This window comes from Alnus glutinosa, chromosome 6 (genome assembly GCF_958979055.1).
Source record: "Alnus glutinosa chromosome 6, dhAlnGlut1.1, whole genome shotgun sequence".
Lineage (NCBI taxonomy): Eukaryota > Viridiplantae > Streptophyta > Magnoliopsida > Fagales > Betulaceae > Alnus > Alnus glutinosa.
Window position 1 is genome coordinate 1,706,701 of NC_084891.1, and position 16,218 is coordinate 1,722,918.

At 37.9% G+C, this 16,218-nt stretch overlaps 1 protein-coding gene across 3 annotated transcripts in view; it reads left to right on the plus strand.

Moving 5' to 3' along the window:
* Positions 1 to 15,699, plus strand: part of LOC133870675 (dynamin-related protein 3A-like) — a 36,604-nt gene extending 20,905 nt beyond the window's left edge. Inside the window, exons 13-20 of one of the 3 annotated variants that reach the window (XM_062307847.1) lie at positions 3,343 to 3,429; positions 3,903 to 4,019; positions 11,002 to 11,044; positions 13,027 to 13,169; positions 13,284 to 13,427; positions 13,558 to 13,610; positions 14,417 to 14,516; positions 15,071 to 15,699. In XM_062307847.1, coding sequence (XP_062163831.1) covers positions 3,343 to 3,429; positions 3,903 to 4,019; positions 11,002 to 11,044; positions 13,027 to 13,169; positions 13,284 to 13,427; positions 13,558 to 13,610; positions 14,417 to 14,516; positions 15,071 to 15,301 — 918 coding nt within the window. In that variant the 3' untranslated portion in view covers positions 15,302 to 15,699. The remainder of the gene's footprint in view (positions 1 to 3,342; positions 3,430 to 3,902; positions 4,020 to 11,001; positions 11,045 to 13,026; positions 13,170 to 13,283; positions 13,428 to 13,557; positions 13,611 to 14,416; positions 14,517 to 15,070) is intronic. The other 2 variants (XM_062307848.1, XM_062307849.1) reach the window with 2 other exon arrangements.
* The last annotated feature ends 519 nt before the right edge of the window (positions 15,700 to 16,218 follow it).

Below are 16,218 nucleotides of genomic sequence, written 5' to 3' on the forward strand. Positions count from 1 at the left end.
TGCTAAGCCGTGGACTCACTCTTTCACCCATAATTTTTATAGATGCGGTTGATGAGGAGGAAGAAGAAGACGTGGACCTGTTTGAGTGTCCGATCTATGATGAGAGAGGTTGACTGGAAGCCTCAGTTTTTGGAAAGACTGACGTACTTAATGTTAATAGTAAAAATACTTGTAGTGTTAGACGTGTGTATTTTAGTATGCCACTTATGGGTATGTCTTTTCTTCCACGTGCGAGTTTGAAATTTGAAATTTCAAAGTTGCGCACGTGGGTCATAGGTTTCAACTTGGCTTTGGGCCGGGCTGTTAAGAAGCTACTAGACCGGCTTGCAAGGATTGGACTGAGTCGAAAAGGTTTGCGCTTAGGTTGCTTCATGCCAAAACCTAGTTCTTCACGGTCGTCGTTGCCGAAGACGACTTCGGTGGCTTCTTCTAGGCTGTGCGATCTCGCTTTGTCGGAGATGGTGGTTCAACAGGTGAGACTGTTCTGGTGGTGGGTCGTCTATGGTTGAGTCGGCTACTCCGTTCGTCTTCCCTCCTCTGCCGACTGCGGATTTGCCGTTGCCGTCGCCGGCGACTTTAGCTGGTCCTCCGGCACTGTCTGGGTCTTTGAGTGGTGAAGAGCTCTCTGTTTTTCCTTCTCTCTCAGGAGCCTCTGAGCTAGGGAAGAAGCTTCGTTCTTCCTCCTCCCCCTTGTTGCAGCCTTTTAAGCATTACTACAGGAGAGCTAGGGAGATCAGGGCAGGGCAGATTGTGGTATGGAATGATGGGTTGCTATCTGACTCTTTGGTAGCCTCAAAGCTGTCCGCAGAACCTATTCCTTTTAAGGTAAAGGGTGGAGAGTGTCATGCGAAGAAAAAGAAGAATCAGCCTCCAGCTAAACAGGGGCTTTTTAGGAAGGGTTTCCTCAATCTTCCCCCGATTGTTTCTGTCCCTCCCGTTTTGACGCGGGAGGTCATGGACATTGGGGTGGTTGGTCCTTCCTCTCCTCCGAGAGGCTGCATCTATCCTTGTTCCGTTGAGGGAAGTGGTTTCTCCCAATCTCAGAGTTGGCCTATCGGCTTTGATCATAACGGGGAGATTGTAGTTTGGGAGGAGGAGGAAGATGATTTTTGGGATGGTTCGCCCTTGGATTGGGCTTTGGAAGGGGCTTTTGGGGAGGAGGCCTTGGCAATTAGGGATGCCATGGAAGAAGAGTTTCAGCGGGAGAAAATGATTGTGCGTCAAAAGTCTAAAGGAAAAAGGGAGCTTCTAAACCTACATAGCTCCATTAATTATGGTGATGCGAAAGTTCACTCTAGGAGGAGAAAAGGAAAGGCACACTTGTTGTAGGCTTGTGTGCTGTGGTGGGTGGTGGGTTGTATTGTTCTTAGTTGGGTTTCTTGGTGGGTGGTGGGTTGTGTTTGTTCTTTGGTGGGTGATGGGTTGTGTTGTTCTTGTTGGTTTTTTTTGGGCTTTTGTGGGTTAGTTTCGGTCTTTCCTATGTATACTGCCTGTGTACTTAGGGGTGCCTTACGCTTTCATTAATAAAGTCTTCTTACTTATCAAAAAAAAAAAAAGTGTGCCACTTATGGCAATTTCTGATCTATAGTGTGTTGTTAATAACCTTGTAAAAGATGTAGCCAATTGCCTATAGCAGTTTTGGTAAACTAAGTTCTTAGTTGTTGATATATATATATATATATATATAATGTGTGAAGTTTTAATTAGATGCTTTGGTACAATTATATGTAGTAGTGTTACGTGTAATTTTAGATAATTACACTTACGGCTTGCTTAGAAAGCTAGGGCGCTACACCTTAGGTGTCTGTCCTTCCGACATGCCCTTGGATTGGGTGTCGGATGGTGTTGAAGATGAAGATCCGTCCTTCGCAATTTTGGATGCCATTGAAGAGGATTTTCATCGGGTTAAAAAGGGTGTGCGTCTTAAGATCAAAGGGAGGAGAGATGCGTTGAATATGAAAAGGTCCATTGACTATGGTGATGCAAGCGTGCCCTCTAGGCGAAGGAAATGAAAGGCTCAGGTGTTGGAGCGTTGAGTGTTCCTTGTGGGTTTTGGGTTTAAGGGTTTAGGTTTTTGTGGGTTTGTTTGAGTTTTTTTCTTGTAGCTTTGAGTGCTCTTTGTGGGTTTTCCGAGTTCAAGGGCTTAGGTCCTTGTGGGTTTATTTGAGTTTCTTTTTGTGGGCTGGTTTTGGTTATTCCGGTGTACTTGGGGCGCCTTACGCTTTTTTAATAAAACCTTTCTTACTTATCAAAAAAAGATAGCCCCGTTAATGAAGAGGGTCAATCAAATAAGGAAATGGACAGTGGGCTGGAGGTCAAGGCGGGTGAAGCAAGTTGTTTGGGAGGCAATGATTCTTGTAGTCTAGATGGGCTTGCTATGTGTTGTGCAGAAAGGAATGGTCAGGCAAGCTCAGAATTGGTGCTTTGTACTAGGGAGGAACCCTTTGTTTGTGAGCCTTTGAGCTGTTGTATTTGGGTCTTGATATCTGAGGACGACCAACCTTGATAGCTGGAAACTTTACTTTTGGCACTTTTAATTATGTCGCATTTTACTGTTATGTTATTTTATTTTTCAGTGTTATGTTAATTTAATTTTTAGACTTTGGATTCTTTTCGTTGGGCCTTATGTTATTTTAATGGGCTATCAGCCCAAGGGAAATTAAGGTTAGGGTTAATTCCTAGTCTATTTAAGCATTATATTGTACTCTGATAATTAGTTTTTGATGAAATAAAGAGAATATCGACTGTTGTTGTCTTCCCGTCCTGATTTCTTCTCTCTCCCGTGCGTCTTCTTCTTCTCTTTTACTTCTCAATTCATCTTCTTCGTCTCTCTCTTCAAACTTTCTTCTACATTGCTTGTTGTCTCACCAGCAGTTGGCTAATTCAATAACATAGCAAAGAGTTGAGGAACTTGTATCCTGAGATCAAGCATCAAGAATCACTTAAAAGTTTTATTATTCTTTCAGCTTTCAGTAGCTTTGAAAATTTCCTGCTTGTATCACTCAATGCGGTTGAAATCATATTTGTTCCTAGTTAATACAAAATTTCCTGCTTGTATCACTCAATTGTTCTTAGTTAATACAAAATTTTTTCTGTATGCTGTTTGCTGTCTTGAATTTTCATCGAATAATGTCATTAGAGCATTTGATGGCTTTGACTCTGCTGTTTTGGTCTTTCTTGGTTCTCACATAATAAGTGATTGTGCTTTAGTTACACTGAAGTTTCATACTAAATGGCAATCTTTCGCTTGAATAAAAAATGTATCGTTTTCAATGACATCAATTCTGACACACACAAATGCTGACATGTTTCACTGCTGATATATGAACTTATTTCTTTCAGATGGATTATATAAATTCTTCAAATCCAAATTTCTTAGGCGGGACTAAAGCTGTTGAGCTTGCTAAGCAGGAGTTTAAACCTTCACAGGTATCTGCCACCACTTTGGTTGAAGTAAACATATAGTTTGAAGGTAGCTGATAGAATTAAGATTGAGAACCATGGTATATGCTTGTCAGTGAGTAAATTCAGTGTGAATATGGCATGATGTGAGTTCAGCAAGACGCTTTGGAATTCATGATCTATCTGAACTTTTATTTACAGATCTGAATAGATTGCATATTCAAATTTTGCACCACTTTGACTCTATGATTGAAACCATTGACACTATGATTGGGGGCTTTTGTATGTTGGGTTTAATGTGGGTTTTGGGTGTTGTGGGTATGTAGTTTCTTGTGGGTTTTTCATGTGGGCTAGCTTAGTTGTTCCTGTGTATACTTCCTGTGTACTTAGGGGCGCCTTACGCTTTTTTAATGAAATTTTCTTACTTATAAAAAAAAAAAATGATTGAAACCATTGACAGCCCTACCATAAAGTGTTTGCCCATATTACCTTGAAAACAGTTTGTTCATATTATTCAGGACGATATTGATGTTGAAAGGGTACCCACGTCAGGGAGGGGCCAGAAATCACGAGCTGTTCTCCCTAGGTTGGTTGTGAATGGCATTTTGTCTAACCAGGTATATTATCATTTTGACAGTATACATTTTAAAAAGGGAGGGGGGTGGGGGGAAGAGAGAAATTTAGCCAAAAAGATGTGTATAGTCATTACAAGAAGAGAGTGGAGGGAGCAAATATACAAGGCCAAGTAGTACTTCAGTAGGGTGGAAATGACCCTAACTGCTACTAGACTGAGGCCTTTCTTTAAGAGTTAGATTAGCTTTCTTGTAAATGGATTTGTAATCCAAGTGAAAGGAGAAGAAATTTAAAAAAAGATACTAAAGAAAATACTGTGCTGAAACATCTTTGTTATTTGCACATACCTCCATTGGCCTCTATACTGTCCTTTGCTCAATTCCAACACTGGAATATTCTTGTTGATCCACCTTGACAAGAATATTTGTATCCAATATGCCATGCATTATTGTTAAGGTGAATCATAACCTCTAGGTGCCAAGTCCTTGTACTGTCTGCGGTGCTGGTAGAAAAGGCAATAAGACGCCAATTTCTAAACATTGTACAAATTTAATGAACCCAAATTATAAAATAATGAAGTACGATTACTTATCCAATAATAATAATAATAATGAAGTCGTATCTTTTTTTTTTTTTTTTTTTTTTTATAAGAAAGAATTCATTAAAAAGCGCAGAGGGGCGCAACCCTAGTACACATGAAATATACAAAAGTGCCCCTAATCAGAGGAAAGAAACGAACAAGAAAGTAAAAAACCAGCGAACAGCATACTACCCGGGCTATGTGCCGACACCCAAAGATATAACATATTAAACACATTTCTACAAAGAGCCCCAACCGATACCTCCACATCCTCAAAAAGCCTAGAATTTCTCTTACGCCACAAGCCCCACAAAACACATAAAGGAACCTACTTCCAAATACGGATAACAGGACCACGACCAAGCAAAGTTCCCCAACCACTCAATAAATCCAAGACACTATTAGGTATAACTCACTCCACCCCGAACAAGCTATAAAAAGAACTCCAAACAACTCGTGCTACATCACAATGAAGAAGAAGGTGATCAACGGATTCCCCATGCTTTTTACACATAACACACCACTCTACCACCACAATACCACGCCTATGTAAATTGTCATGAGTTAAAATCTTCCTAAAGTCGCTGTCCAAACAAAGAACGCCACCCGCTTCGGAGCTTTAACACACCATATACCCTTCCAAGGAAAAGAAGCTGCCTCGTGACAAACTAATGCTTTGTAGAAAATCTTCACTTCAAAATTCCTCTTCTTGGAAAGATTCCACACCACCCTATCAACCTCCCCATGCCGAACCCGAATAGAGTATAACTGTTCATAGAAGGATATCACCATCTCCACCTCCCAATCCTGAGCATAGCGCGTAAAGAGAACATTCCAATGAACCACGCCTCCTACCACAGACAAATTATCCACCACCCAAGCATCAGGAGAACGCGCAATAGAGTACCAAGCTGGATAACAGAGCTTGAGAGGCTTGTCCTCACACCATAAATCATGCCAAAAGCGAATGAGAGATCCATCACCCACCTCAAAACGCAAAATACTTGGCAAAATTATCCCACCCCCTTTGAATAAACTTCCAAACACTGACACCATAAGGCCCCGTTACCGTTAAAGAACACCAACCTCCCATCACACTCCCATACTTCACCTCAATCACCGATCTCCACAAAGCATTGCACTCCTGAGAGAACCTCCAAATCCACTTCCCCAATAAGGCTTGATTAAAATTAATAACATTACGAACTCCCAGTCCACCAGCCTTGATTGAAGTACAAACTCGTTGCCAATTGACTAAATGAAATTTAGTCTCATCACCCAAACCACTCCACAGAAACTCCCTTTGAAGCCGCTCCAGTTTCTTAGCTACACATAGGATTAGGGAATAGAGATAAATAATAAGTATGAATGCTAGAAAGAATACTGTGAATCAATGTCACCCTACCACCCTTGGATAAATATAGTTTCTTCCAACTAGCCAACCTTCGTTCCACTTTCTCATTAACCCTATTCCAAATAGAAATAGATTTGAACGATGCCCCCAACGGCATACCCAAATAAGTCATCAGCAGAGACCCAATTCTACAACCCAGAATATGTGCCAAAGACTCTACATCTTCCACCTCGCCAATGGGGACCAATTCTGATTTGCCTAAATTGATCCTCAACCCTGACACCGCTTCGAAACATAAGAAGGTACATCTCAAATTTCTAACATGCTTGGCCTGTGCTCCACAAAAAATTAAGGTATCATCCGCAAACAGTAAATGATTCACCACTAAAGCTTCATTACCTATGAAGCCCACTGAGAAACCTAACAGCAAGCCTTAGAGCATAGATGCATTCAACATCCTGCTAAGCGCTTTCATAACCACCACAAACAGCAAAGGAGAAAGATGATCACCTTGCCTAATCTCCTGCGAGCTCTAAAATAAACCAAAAGGGACGCCATTAATCAAAATGGAAAATTTTATTGTAGAAACGCAAAATTTAATCCATTCCCTCCACCTCTCCCCAAACCCACACCTCTGAAGCATGTAAAGGAGGAAATCCCAATTCACGTGATCATATGCTTCTCCAAATCCAGTTTGCACAATAATCCGGCCTCCCCTGACTGCCTTTGGCTATCCAGGCATTCATTGGCTATAAGAACTGCGTATCTAATTCAGTTGTATCTCAAAAACTGATATTTATTAAAGCTTATATATGTTTTAGAGGATGAACTGAAGAAAAGATTGGGCATTTTGTTACATGTTTTTGTTAAAACAAAAAAAGTGTTAAGATATTTTGCATGAAATTAAATATTTTTAAGATCAAACATAAACAAGACTGTTTTAAGCTGAAAAATTAATTAATTATAATTTGATAGAAGCTCAAAAGAAAAATAAAGGCAGCCAATGCACAGTCTATATGTCTTAGAGAGTAAAATGCAGATAAACTGGGCTGCTGAGTAGATTTTGAGAAAAAAAATAATTTGGAAGTAAAAAAAAATGAAAGAAAAAAAATTTCTCGGAGAGCTAAGATGAAGATTGAGTCAGACTAGAACCCAAAAAAATAAAAAAATATGGAAAACTTTACTTAACCCCCCTGAACTTTCATCATTTTTGCAATCTTCCCCCCAAAGTTAAAAAACTCTAAATTTAGTGTATCGGACTTTAAAAAATTTGCAATATCACCCCTCAGTTAGGATTTTCGGTTAAATTTTAACAGAGGGGTGAGAATTTCTCAAAATAACCCTCATTTTTTTTTAAAAAAAAAAAAAAATCAATTGTAATTTTAAAGATAATTTTAGGGATAATTACACTTTACCCTCCTGTTTTATCCACGGGGTGGCGATTTACCCCCCAATGTACCAAAATTGTTAGATGACCTTCCCGAACTTGTCAATGTGTGGCAAAGTTTACCTTCCATCTAGTCGACTGTCTGTTTGGTCGGAAAGTCGGTCATGTGCGTTGCACGTGACCTATTAATGCATTTTTGCTTCCCAAAATACCCCATTCTACCACGTGGGCAAGCCCACCTCAAAATCTCGAAGATTCCTTGCTTTCTCTCCTTCTTGCTGACCCATCCTCATCTTCTTCTGATCATGCATAACAGCCATCTTCAAGCCTAGATCAGTCCGTTCATCTCAGAGCCCCGACAGCCTCCTCCGGCGTGGAAGCCCTCCCCGATGTCTTGCATCTGCCCGTAAGGCTGATGTGCTTGTTACTTACGATAAGGAAAGCATCAAACACTGGTTGTTCTCAAGCAAGAATACCACATGTCCGGTCAGCAAACATCCTTTGCCAAAAGAATCCGACCTAACCCCTAATCACACATTACGTCGGCTAATCCAGGCTTGGTGCACCCAAAATGCCTCGCATGGCATCAACCGGACAGTGAAATCCCATGCGATGATAATGTTGAAAGCAATCGTCAAGCCCGGGACTGCATGGGCTGAGACCAGGTACTGCATCATATGAGCTGACCACTACTTTAGGCTGGTGTTTTCCAAGTTTTCGAACCATGGGTGCTTCCCCATTGTGCAGGTTTTCACCTTTACTAGACGGACTAGAAGTTGGTACCATGGTCCACGCCACCTACAAGAATATGAAATACACGTTGCACGCAGAGGGTGTTTCATTTTGTCATGCATGATGCCACGTACTAGCATACGTAGTAATTATTTGAGTTTGATGAGGCACACCATAACATTTTGCAGAAAAAGAGTTGGTCAGGGAAAGAACAAAACATGCAAAACAAGAGTCTCTGTTCGACTCTATTTTTCATTGCTGCAACAGAGCTCCAACTCAACATCATCAGCCTAGCTTCTTCTTCCTCAAAACCTCTTTCTTCTTCCTCACATAAAGTCAACAAATATCAACTTCATGTGAAATCATTCTGACTTGGCTTCAATTGATTGGTTCATGGAGACTGAAAGTGTGAAAACTCTCACACCTGATTCTTAAGGATTCACACGTGTTGCCACCACCACTTCCACATGTCCACATACAGGCTCTCTCTCTACTCTGAACTTTCTCTCTAAAGTCTCTCTCTCTGTCTAGGCAAAAGCCGCTTCATTTGGTTCTCACTAATCACTATGGCTGGGAAAAAGAGAAGGAAGCTGAAATCATAAGATTTTTATTAAAAGTCAGAAACTCTTGATGGGTTTATCAAATGGGTCTTAATTTGTAGCTATAAATGGTTCTGGGCTTTTGCAGATTAGATCAAACTAAGGTTTGTGATGGATACCAATGTTGAGGTGAAGATGTTTTGTTTGCATGGTTTTCTCCAACGGCTAGTAGCCGTTGGGCAATCTATCGCAATCCATCGGCGATCCAACCCGATCGTCGCACCGGTAGGTCACTGCTCCGTGCTCGTTTGCAGCACGAGCAACTTTGGGGACGACCTACAACCTACAACATAAGATCTGTGAACCACTTGGTTGAAGCAACTGGCGGTGTCGGAGCAGCTAGCTAGACAATCGAGTTGAATGAGTTTTTTCTTTTTTTGTTCTTTTGTTCTTTTAATGCATGAGCAGGTAAGAAGGTTGACGGGGAAGAGGGTATTTTTGGAAGGTGAAATCCTTTAAACAGTCACATGCAACGCATGTGACCGATTTTTTGTCCAAATAGACGGCCGAATGGACGGAAGGTATAACTTACCACACGTTGACAAGTTCAGAAGGGTCATCTAACAATTTTGGTACATATGGGGGTAAATCGCCACCCCGTGGATAAAACAGGGGGGTAAAGTATAATTATCCCATAATTTTATAAAGTTTTACAAGATTATGAGGATCATTTTATCCTTTGACCATCTGATTTAACCCCAAATCCTAATGGGAGGGGTGAGATTGTAAAAAATTGAAATTTTGATACACTAAATTGTGAGTTTTTGAACTTTAGGGGAGAGATTGCAAAAGTGATGGAAGTTTTAGGGGTTAAGTTAAGTTTTCCCTAAAAAATAAAAAGGAAAATCCCTAGAGCGAAAGGTCTCGAAAACACTCAACTCAACTACTAAGCTTTAATCCTAAATAAATTGGATTCGTAATGGATTTTCATCAACTAGTGGGGCTTAGCCTTAGGTATTCTCTTTCTTTGTTTTATCAATCTAAAGTTATGCTTTTTGTGGCTTCTCTAATTAACATATCATTTTGTATACTTCCTGTGTACTAGGGTTGCACCCCTCTGCGCTTTTTAATGAATTCTTATAAAAAAAAACATATCATTTTTCATTACTTCTACCCATGTCCAAAAGAAAAAGGAAAAAAGACGAGAGAATTAGAAATTGAAGGAAAGAGAGAGAGGTTTTGTGGGGGTGGGGAACTTGGGGCTGGCTGTGGTTCGAGAAAAAGCATGAATATGAGCGCGAACGAAGAGTTTCAGCCTTTGGTATGCTTTCTTTTTTTTTTTCAATTGTTTTACTTGAATGGACCTCCGTATCCCTACTTTCTTACTCACTTTGATTTTGATTCTAGCTCATCACATCTTTTTTTATTGGGTAATTAAAAACAAAATAGCCAAGTCGACATAGTTACATTTTTAGAGTATATGAAATTTTACGGGTGCTCGTCTCAAGCGCCTGGGACTTCATAAAAGGCACTTGCCAAAGTGCTAAAACAAACACCTCAGTGAGGGCGCCTCGCCTTAGGCTTTAGAGGCGCCTTTGTAACACCCTGGTCCCATATTTCCATATGGGGAAGATAAGGAGTAGCCCACATAGAGTGGGTGGTTTATAAAGAAAGATAGTCATTAGTGCTAAGTCCCGCATTGCCTATTTATTTGGTGAAATTTAGCTTTATAAAGAAAGATAGTCGTGTTGTCACTGCATGTCACGCAAGCCCAAACATGTTATATTCATACATATGAGAGATCACTTTTATTGGTCTGAAGAGGCATGGTGGATCTGAACTGAGCTTGATCTACGTACCTGAAACTTATTATCAAACATAGCATACTCCGAAAGTTCTAAAAATTATAGTGAAATGATGAATGTCACAATCTCCTTTCCTTCGTCACATTATGGTAACCAAAATTATAGTGATGGTTTTTATTGCCTCTGTTTTGCATGGTCCAAATTATTAGTATTGTACTTTGTATTGGTTTGGTATTTTTTAAACTAGTATGGGAGATACAAATCAGTTTCTGTTAAGAGACAAGGATACATGACAAAAATGTTCAGAAAGTTTCCCAAAAAATCATGGAAAAATATTCAGAAAGAAATTTAAATAGCTAATAAAGTAGGGGCAATCAATCTAGCTTTCTACCACATTTATACGTATCAAATGAGACAGAAAACATCTCAGTGATAATTTGGTTTCTTATAGCTGTTCATGTGGCCCTATCTATTGGCCTCAGGACATTCTTGGCTATAACATTTGGTTTTGACTTTTCCTGCGGAAATGGGTTTTTCTCCCACTGTTTAAATCATACATCAATTCCTCAGGTTAATCATTTTGCTATCAATTATGTCCTTTCATCTAACTTTTTCTTGGCTTTTGGCAGGGAAGCCATCCTCCTTCAAATAACGAGAGACCTGTATCATCTGGTAAATTCTTTTTTTCCTTGATAGTTTTCTAAGTTTGGTTATCATTCTTTACTTGTAGGATAGTTAGCATGCATAATTTTCTAGTTTGGTAAACTCTAATTCAAATGGTACTTCCTTCTCTTTTAAGAGTGGGGGAGGGTGAAGTCATGGGTTCAAGTTCTACTGTGTGTAATTTACCAATAAAAAAAGGAGTATAATTATTGTTTTATCTCTATATGTAATTCTTTAGAGAACTTCTTCATCTTGCTTTGGATTTCTTTCTTTGTTAATAAGATATTCATGGGAGGGTGAAGTCATGGGTTCAAGTTCTACTGTGTGTAATTTACTAATAAAAAAAGGAGTATAATTATTGTTTTATCTCTATATGTAATTCTTTAGAGAACTTCTTCTTTTTACTGTTGCATTGGATTTCTTTCTTTGTTAATAATATATATATATATATATATATATATATATATATTTATTTTTATTTTTTTTATAATAAAAACATCCAACCAATGTTAATAAGAAATTACTGTCTATAATAAGAAAATGAAACCTCATTGTTTGATAAGGAAAACTGCTGGTATAGTGATTATGTTGGGGCAAGAATAGTACTTTTCGTTTGATAGTAGAGTTAAAATCACCACAATTTATGGTGAACTATTCTGCAAAATCTGATTTTGAGAGTATGATATGTTATGTGCATGTGCTTATCATGCGTGCAAGCATATAATAATCTTCTGATGGAGTATATGTGCTATTGCCCTGATAGATTAATTGCTACATATAGTCATAATCATGTAAGCCAGGTGCATAACAAATTTTAATGTATTTTTATATGGGAAAATCTTGTTTGGGGGTTTTATTGTGTTAGGGGGGTTCTTGGGTTTTATTGTATTATGGGGGTTCTATTGTATCTTGGGGGTTTTATTGTATTAGGGGGGGTCTTGGGTTTTATTGTATTATGGGGGTTCTATTGTATCTTGGGTGTTTGTTGGGGGGTTTCTATTGTATTTTGGGTGTTTGATGGTGTTTGTTGGGGGCTTCTTTTGTATTTTGGGTCTCTTGTGGGTTTTGGGAGTTGTTAGTATGTAGTTCCTTGTGTGTTTTCTTGGGTTTTTTATGTGGACTAGCTGAGTTGTCCCTGTGTATACTTCTTGTGTACTTAGGGGCGCCTTACGTTTTTTTAATGAAATTTTCTTACTTATAAAAAAGAAAAGAAAAGAAAAAGAAAGTCAATTGTAGTGTCTACTGTCTACTGTCTACCTAAACTTTAAATTTTAGCAATCTGCCTCCTAAAGTTTTGCTTTAGTTGCAATGTTTCTTTACCGTTAAAAGTGTCCAATTTTTGTTATACTTAAATCATTCATTTCATGTGCTTATCATGTGATAAAGAAAACCTAAAAGGAAAAAATGAGAAAGATTAAACGTGACAAGAATTTGATAAATATTAATGATGGGTACGTTGTAACTAATGTCATTATTTAGGGGTTGACTGCTTAACTTTAAAGTGTAGGGAAGATGTTGCAGATGACCCTATAATTGAGGGTGGAAAAGTGCAATTTTCAGCTATTGACTGTATTAGCATTTTAGTGCGGCAAAAGTTATGTGCCCTTCATTGTTAATGTTGTCAATAGCATGCTTTTTGGTATTCGAAATGTATTAGTTGAATTTTGGTGCCAGATAACCTTTTCTATGTTTAATAATATGCGGAAGGATAAGTGATAAAAAGTTTCAAATATCTTGTAGAGAAAAAAATATAACTTGTATGTAACAGTCGAATGGCGGATATGTTTCTGTGAAATCCACATAAGTTGCTCAAATTTTCTGAAACTTGGAAGCATGTTTATGTTGTGTACGTATGGATGGTTATGGACAAAGATTTGCTCATCGTAGTTACTATGGTCATTGATCACATGAGCAGTAACTCTTTTAATTAATGCAATTATTCCTTTAAGGAAAAAATTTACACGTGCAGTAACAGTACTAGTGCAATGTAGGAGGTAGTAATGCCACGAAGACTTGGGGAATCACATCAATGTTTGGCAGCAGGGCATCATCTGGAAAGAGTCAAGCTAGCAGATCTCTTGGTGAAACTGTTTCATTCATGGAGCAGATACCCTCTACAATCCAGTTGAGAGAGGTAATAGTGTGGTTCGCAGATGTTTATTTATGAATTAGTAATTTGTTATTTATTCTCCATTTCTTCATTTTCCAATTTTTGTCATTCTCTTCCCTCTGCCTTTGCTGATTTCAGCCCCCATCCACCTTAAGGCCACTTGAAATGACTGAGCATGATGCAGTTATAATAATTGCAACAAAATTACTCTTGCGATCTTACTATGACATTGTCAGAAAGAACATTCAAGACTTGGTTCCAAAAGCTATAATGCACTTTCTGGTAAGGCATTTTCCCTCTCTAGTCCTTGTCCATTTTTTCTGCTTTATATTTGGGTTATTTCCTTGATCCTTTCTTTTTGACACCTTGTCCAGTCCCTCTAAATGTTTCTGTTGTTGCTAATGTCCTCTAGGTGAATCATACAAAAAGGAACCTTCATAGTACCTTTATACAAAAACTGTACAGGTATGTGTTTAACTGTGGGACTCTTGAGTCTTTTGTTTGTTTCTGCATAAATTTTCTATATTTTGTTGGGCTTAAAATTTTAACCTTTTATTATCTTAAAAAGATCACAAATTTAATTCATGAAATTTATCCTAGAAATAATGACATAAAATATCTAGTATTTGTGATAAGCGATCTACTTTTCTGTCTGTTCAGCTAATTACTGCAATGTATTTTGATTAGCATGCATTGTTGTAGATCCCACTTTGTGCAATAAATATCTGCCTAAATGATCCGTTGTGTTCCAATTAGATGACCAGTCTTTCAATTAGTTCCTCATTACTTGATTGTTATGACTAGTTCTTTTCAAGTATAAGCACTTGAAATAGTCCTTAAATGTTGGTCTCTTGACATGTGAGATGTTTAAGTTCATGAAACAATTGAGATCATATATCAATTGAGATTGTTATATGGACTCTGGTTTTCATTATGGTAGTAGCTTTATCGTAATTGAAACTTCTAGTCATAAGAAAATTCAGTGGTGTTGGGACTTCAAAGATATGAGAACCAGTCAACAACTGCCTAAATTGTGTAAGCACTCTTGACACATGAAAGAAACTGTACTGGTGAGGACTACCTATCCTCCAGAATCCCTGGATTCAGCTTATTTTTAGGCTTGCTAATCATGAAACCATGGATTGTTTGAAATATTCTGTACACTGAACATCTTTTGACTCTTGTGATACTTTATTAGAACATCATTTAGAATCATTGAATATAAGTGTTGATAGCAAACTTTGAGCATATATTTACTGGTAATTATGCAGAGATGACCTCTTTGAAGAGCTATTGCAGGAGCCGGACGAGGTTGTTGTAAAAAGAAAACAGACCCATCAAGTATACAATGTTTTGCAAAAAGCTATTCAGGTAGCCAAGTTTTTTAATAGTACAAATATTAATTGTAACTTGTAATTTGTCCAGAAACTGCATTTGAGAAAAGGGTAAGGTTAATTTTTGTGGGATTCCAGCTGCCTATGGTCTCCCTTTAGCCTTGTGTTTTAACGGGCCCAATTCCCGGAAAGAAAGTTTTCAGTTATATCTTGGAAACCTTATCAACATAACTGATCTGAAACAGCTTCAGTTGGTTGTATGGGTTCCATCTTCTCTCTTTATGTCCATGACAGAATGATTCCTTTTGAATCATATCTAGCCTTACCATATGAACTTTGGTTACTACTGTAACCTGTTGGACATTATGGGTTTTGTTATTTCTCATCAAGTAATGCTGTTTAGTAGATGTCTATACAATTGAGGTGATATGATAATGAAAATCAATTTTTGGATTAGCAAGGGCTTGTAAAAAGAAAAATCAATGTTTGATTTTTACTATCACGTCATCCCAGTCATATAAAAGTCTACTAAATACCATTTTTTCTTCTCATTTTGGTGAAAAACTTCAAAAACTCTCTTGTTGTTTGTAGACACTTGAGGAGGTTGAATCTGATGTTCTGCCCCAAAGTTCAAACTTAAGATTGGGTCCTGATACTACAACTGGATTGCTAAAAACCCCCGACATTTCTTCATCCTCTCTACACTCGACAAATAATAGTGATAGCAGGTCATCCTACATACCATCATTTACTAGCTCTAGCGCTCGTAGATTGTTTCCTTCAGAAGAGCAGTCATCGGCTGTCAACTCAAATGGAGTGTAACTATCCAATGGTAGGGCTGAATACTTAATACACAAATTGCTGTGGAGGTAGTAATGGTACAAACACACTTGTATAGTGCTTTGATTTCTTGTATTGAAATTCAGCTAGTGGCCCGAGTTTACTGCTTCAATATTCTTTCGGTTATATTTCCCCTTTTTGGGGCCAATTACTTACAAATAATAGTAATAATAACAAAAAAAAAAATATTTGGTTTATATGTACGAAGTAGTTAATTGTTTGATGAGTAAATGGTGTAAATCTCTAATCGTTATAGTTTGCTATCTCTTGGGGAATACTCCGAAATGTGGGGTGGGGGGCAGTGGTTAAGCCTTTAAAGGCACATGTTCTTAGATGGTACTTGATTTTATTATTGTTTTATTTTGATAAGTTTGTTGTTATTGTTGTTGGCCTTGTTTTTATTATTATTATTATTATTATTTTGAGAACCCCTCTTTCAATTGGAAGTCCTTGGCTATGTTTGTTGAGATTTTTGTCTTATGCCTTTTGTTTTCTATTCTCAAAATAAAGACATTAAAAACACTCTTTGAAACACAATGCGTGTATATATATATATAGAAAATATTTTCTCAAATTTGGAACCACACTAAGAAACAGTTTTAACGATAAAAGTCGGTCCCTGTTAAAGACATATCTACCCCTCAGCTAGATATGTCTTCTCGAGATAAAGTTCCTAATTCTATGCGCGCTCAAGATGAAGATAAAGATAAAACCTAGATTATAGGAACTAGTGATAAGATAATATTTTGAATTCAAATACTCAGATTAGATTGTAGTGTTTCATTCCTATCAGAATTGTAGTCTCCTAAACTCATGTAACTATGTTCTAGTTTCTCTATATATACAAACAGCCTCTACCAACATTTGGTAAGGCAGCACAAACACAAATCCTTATATTT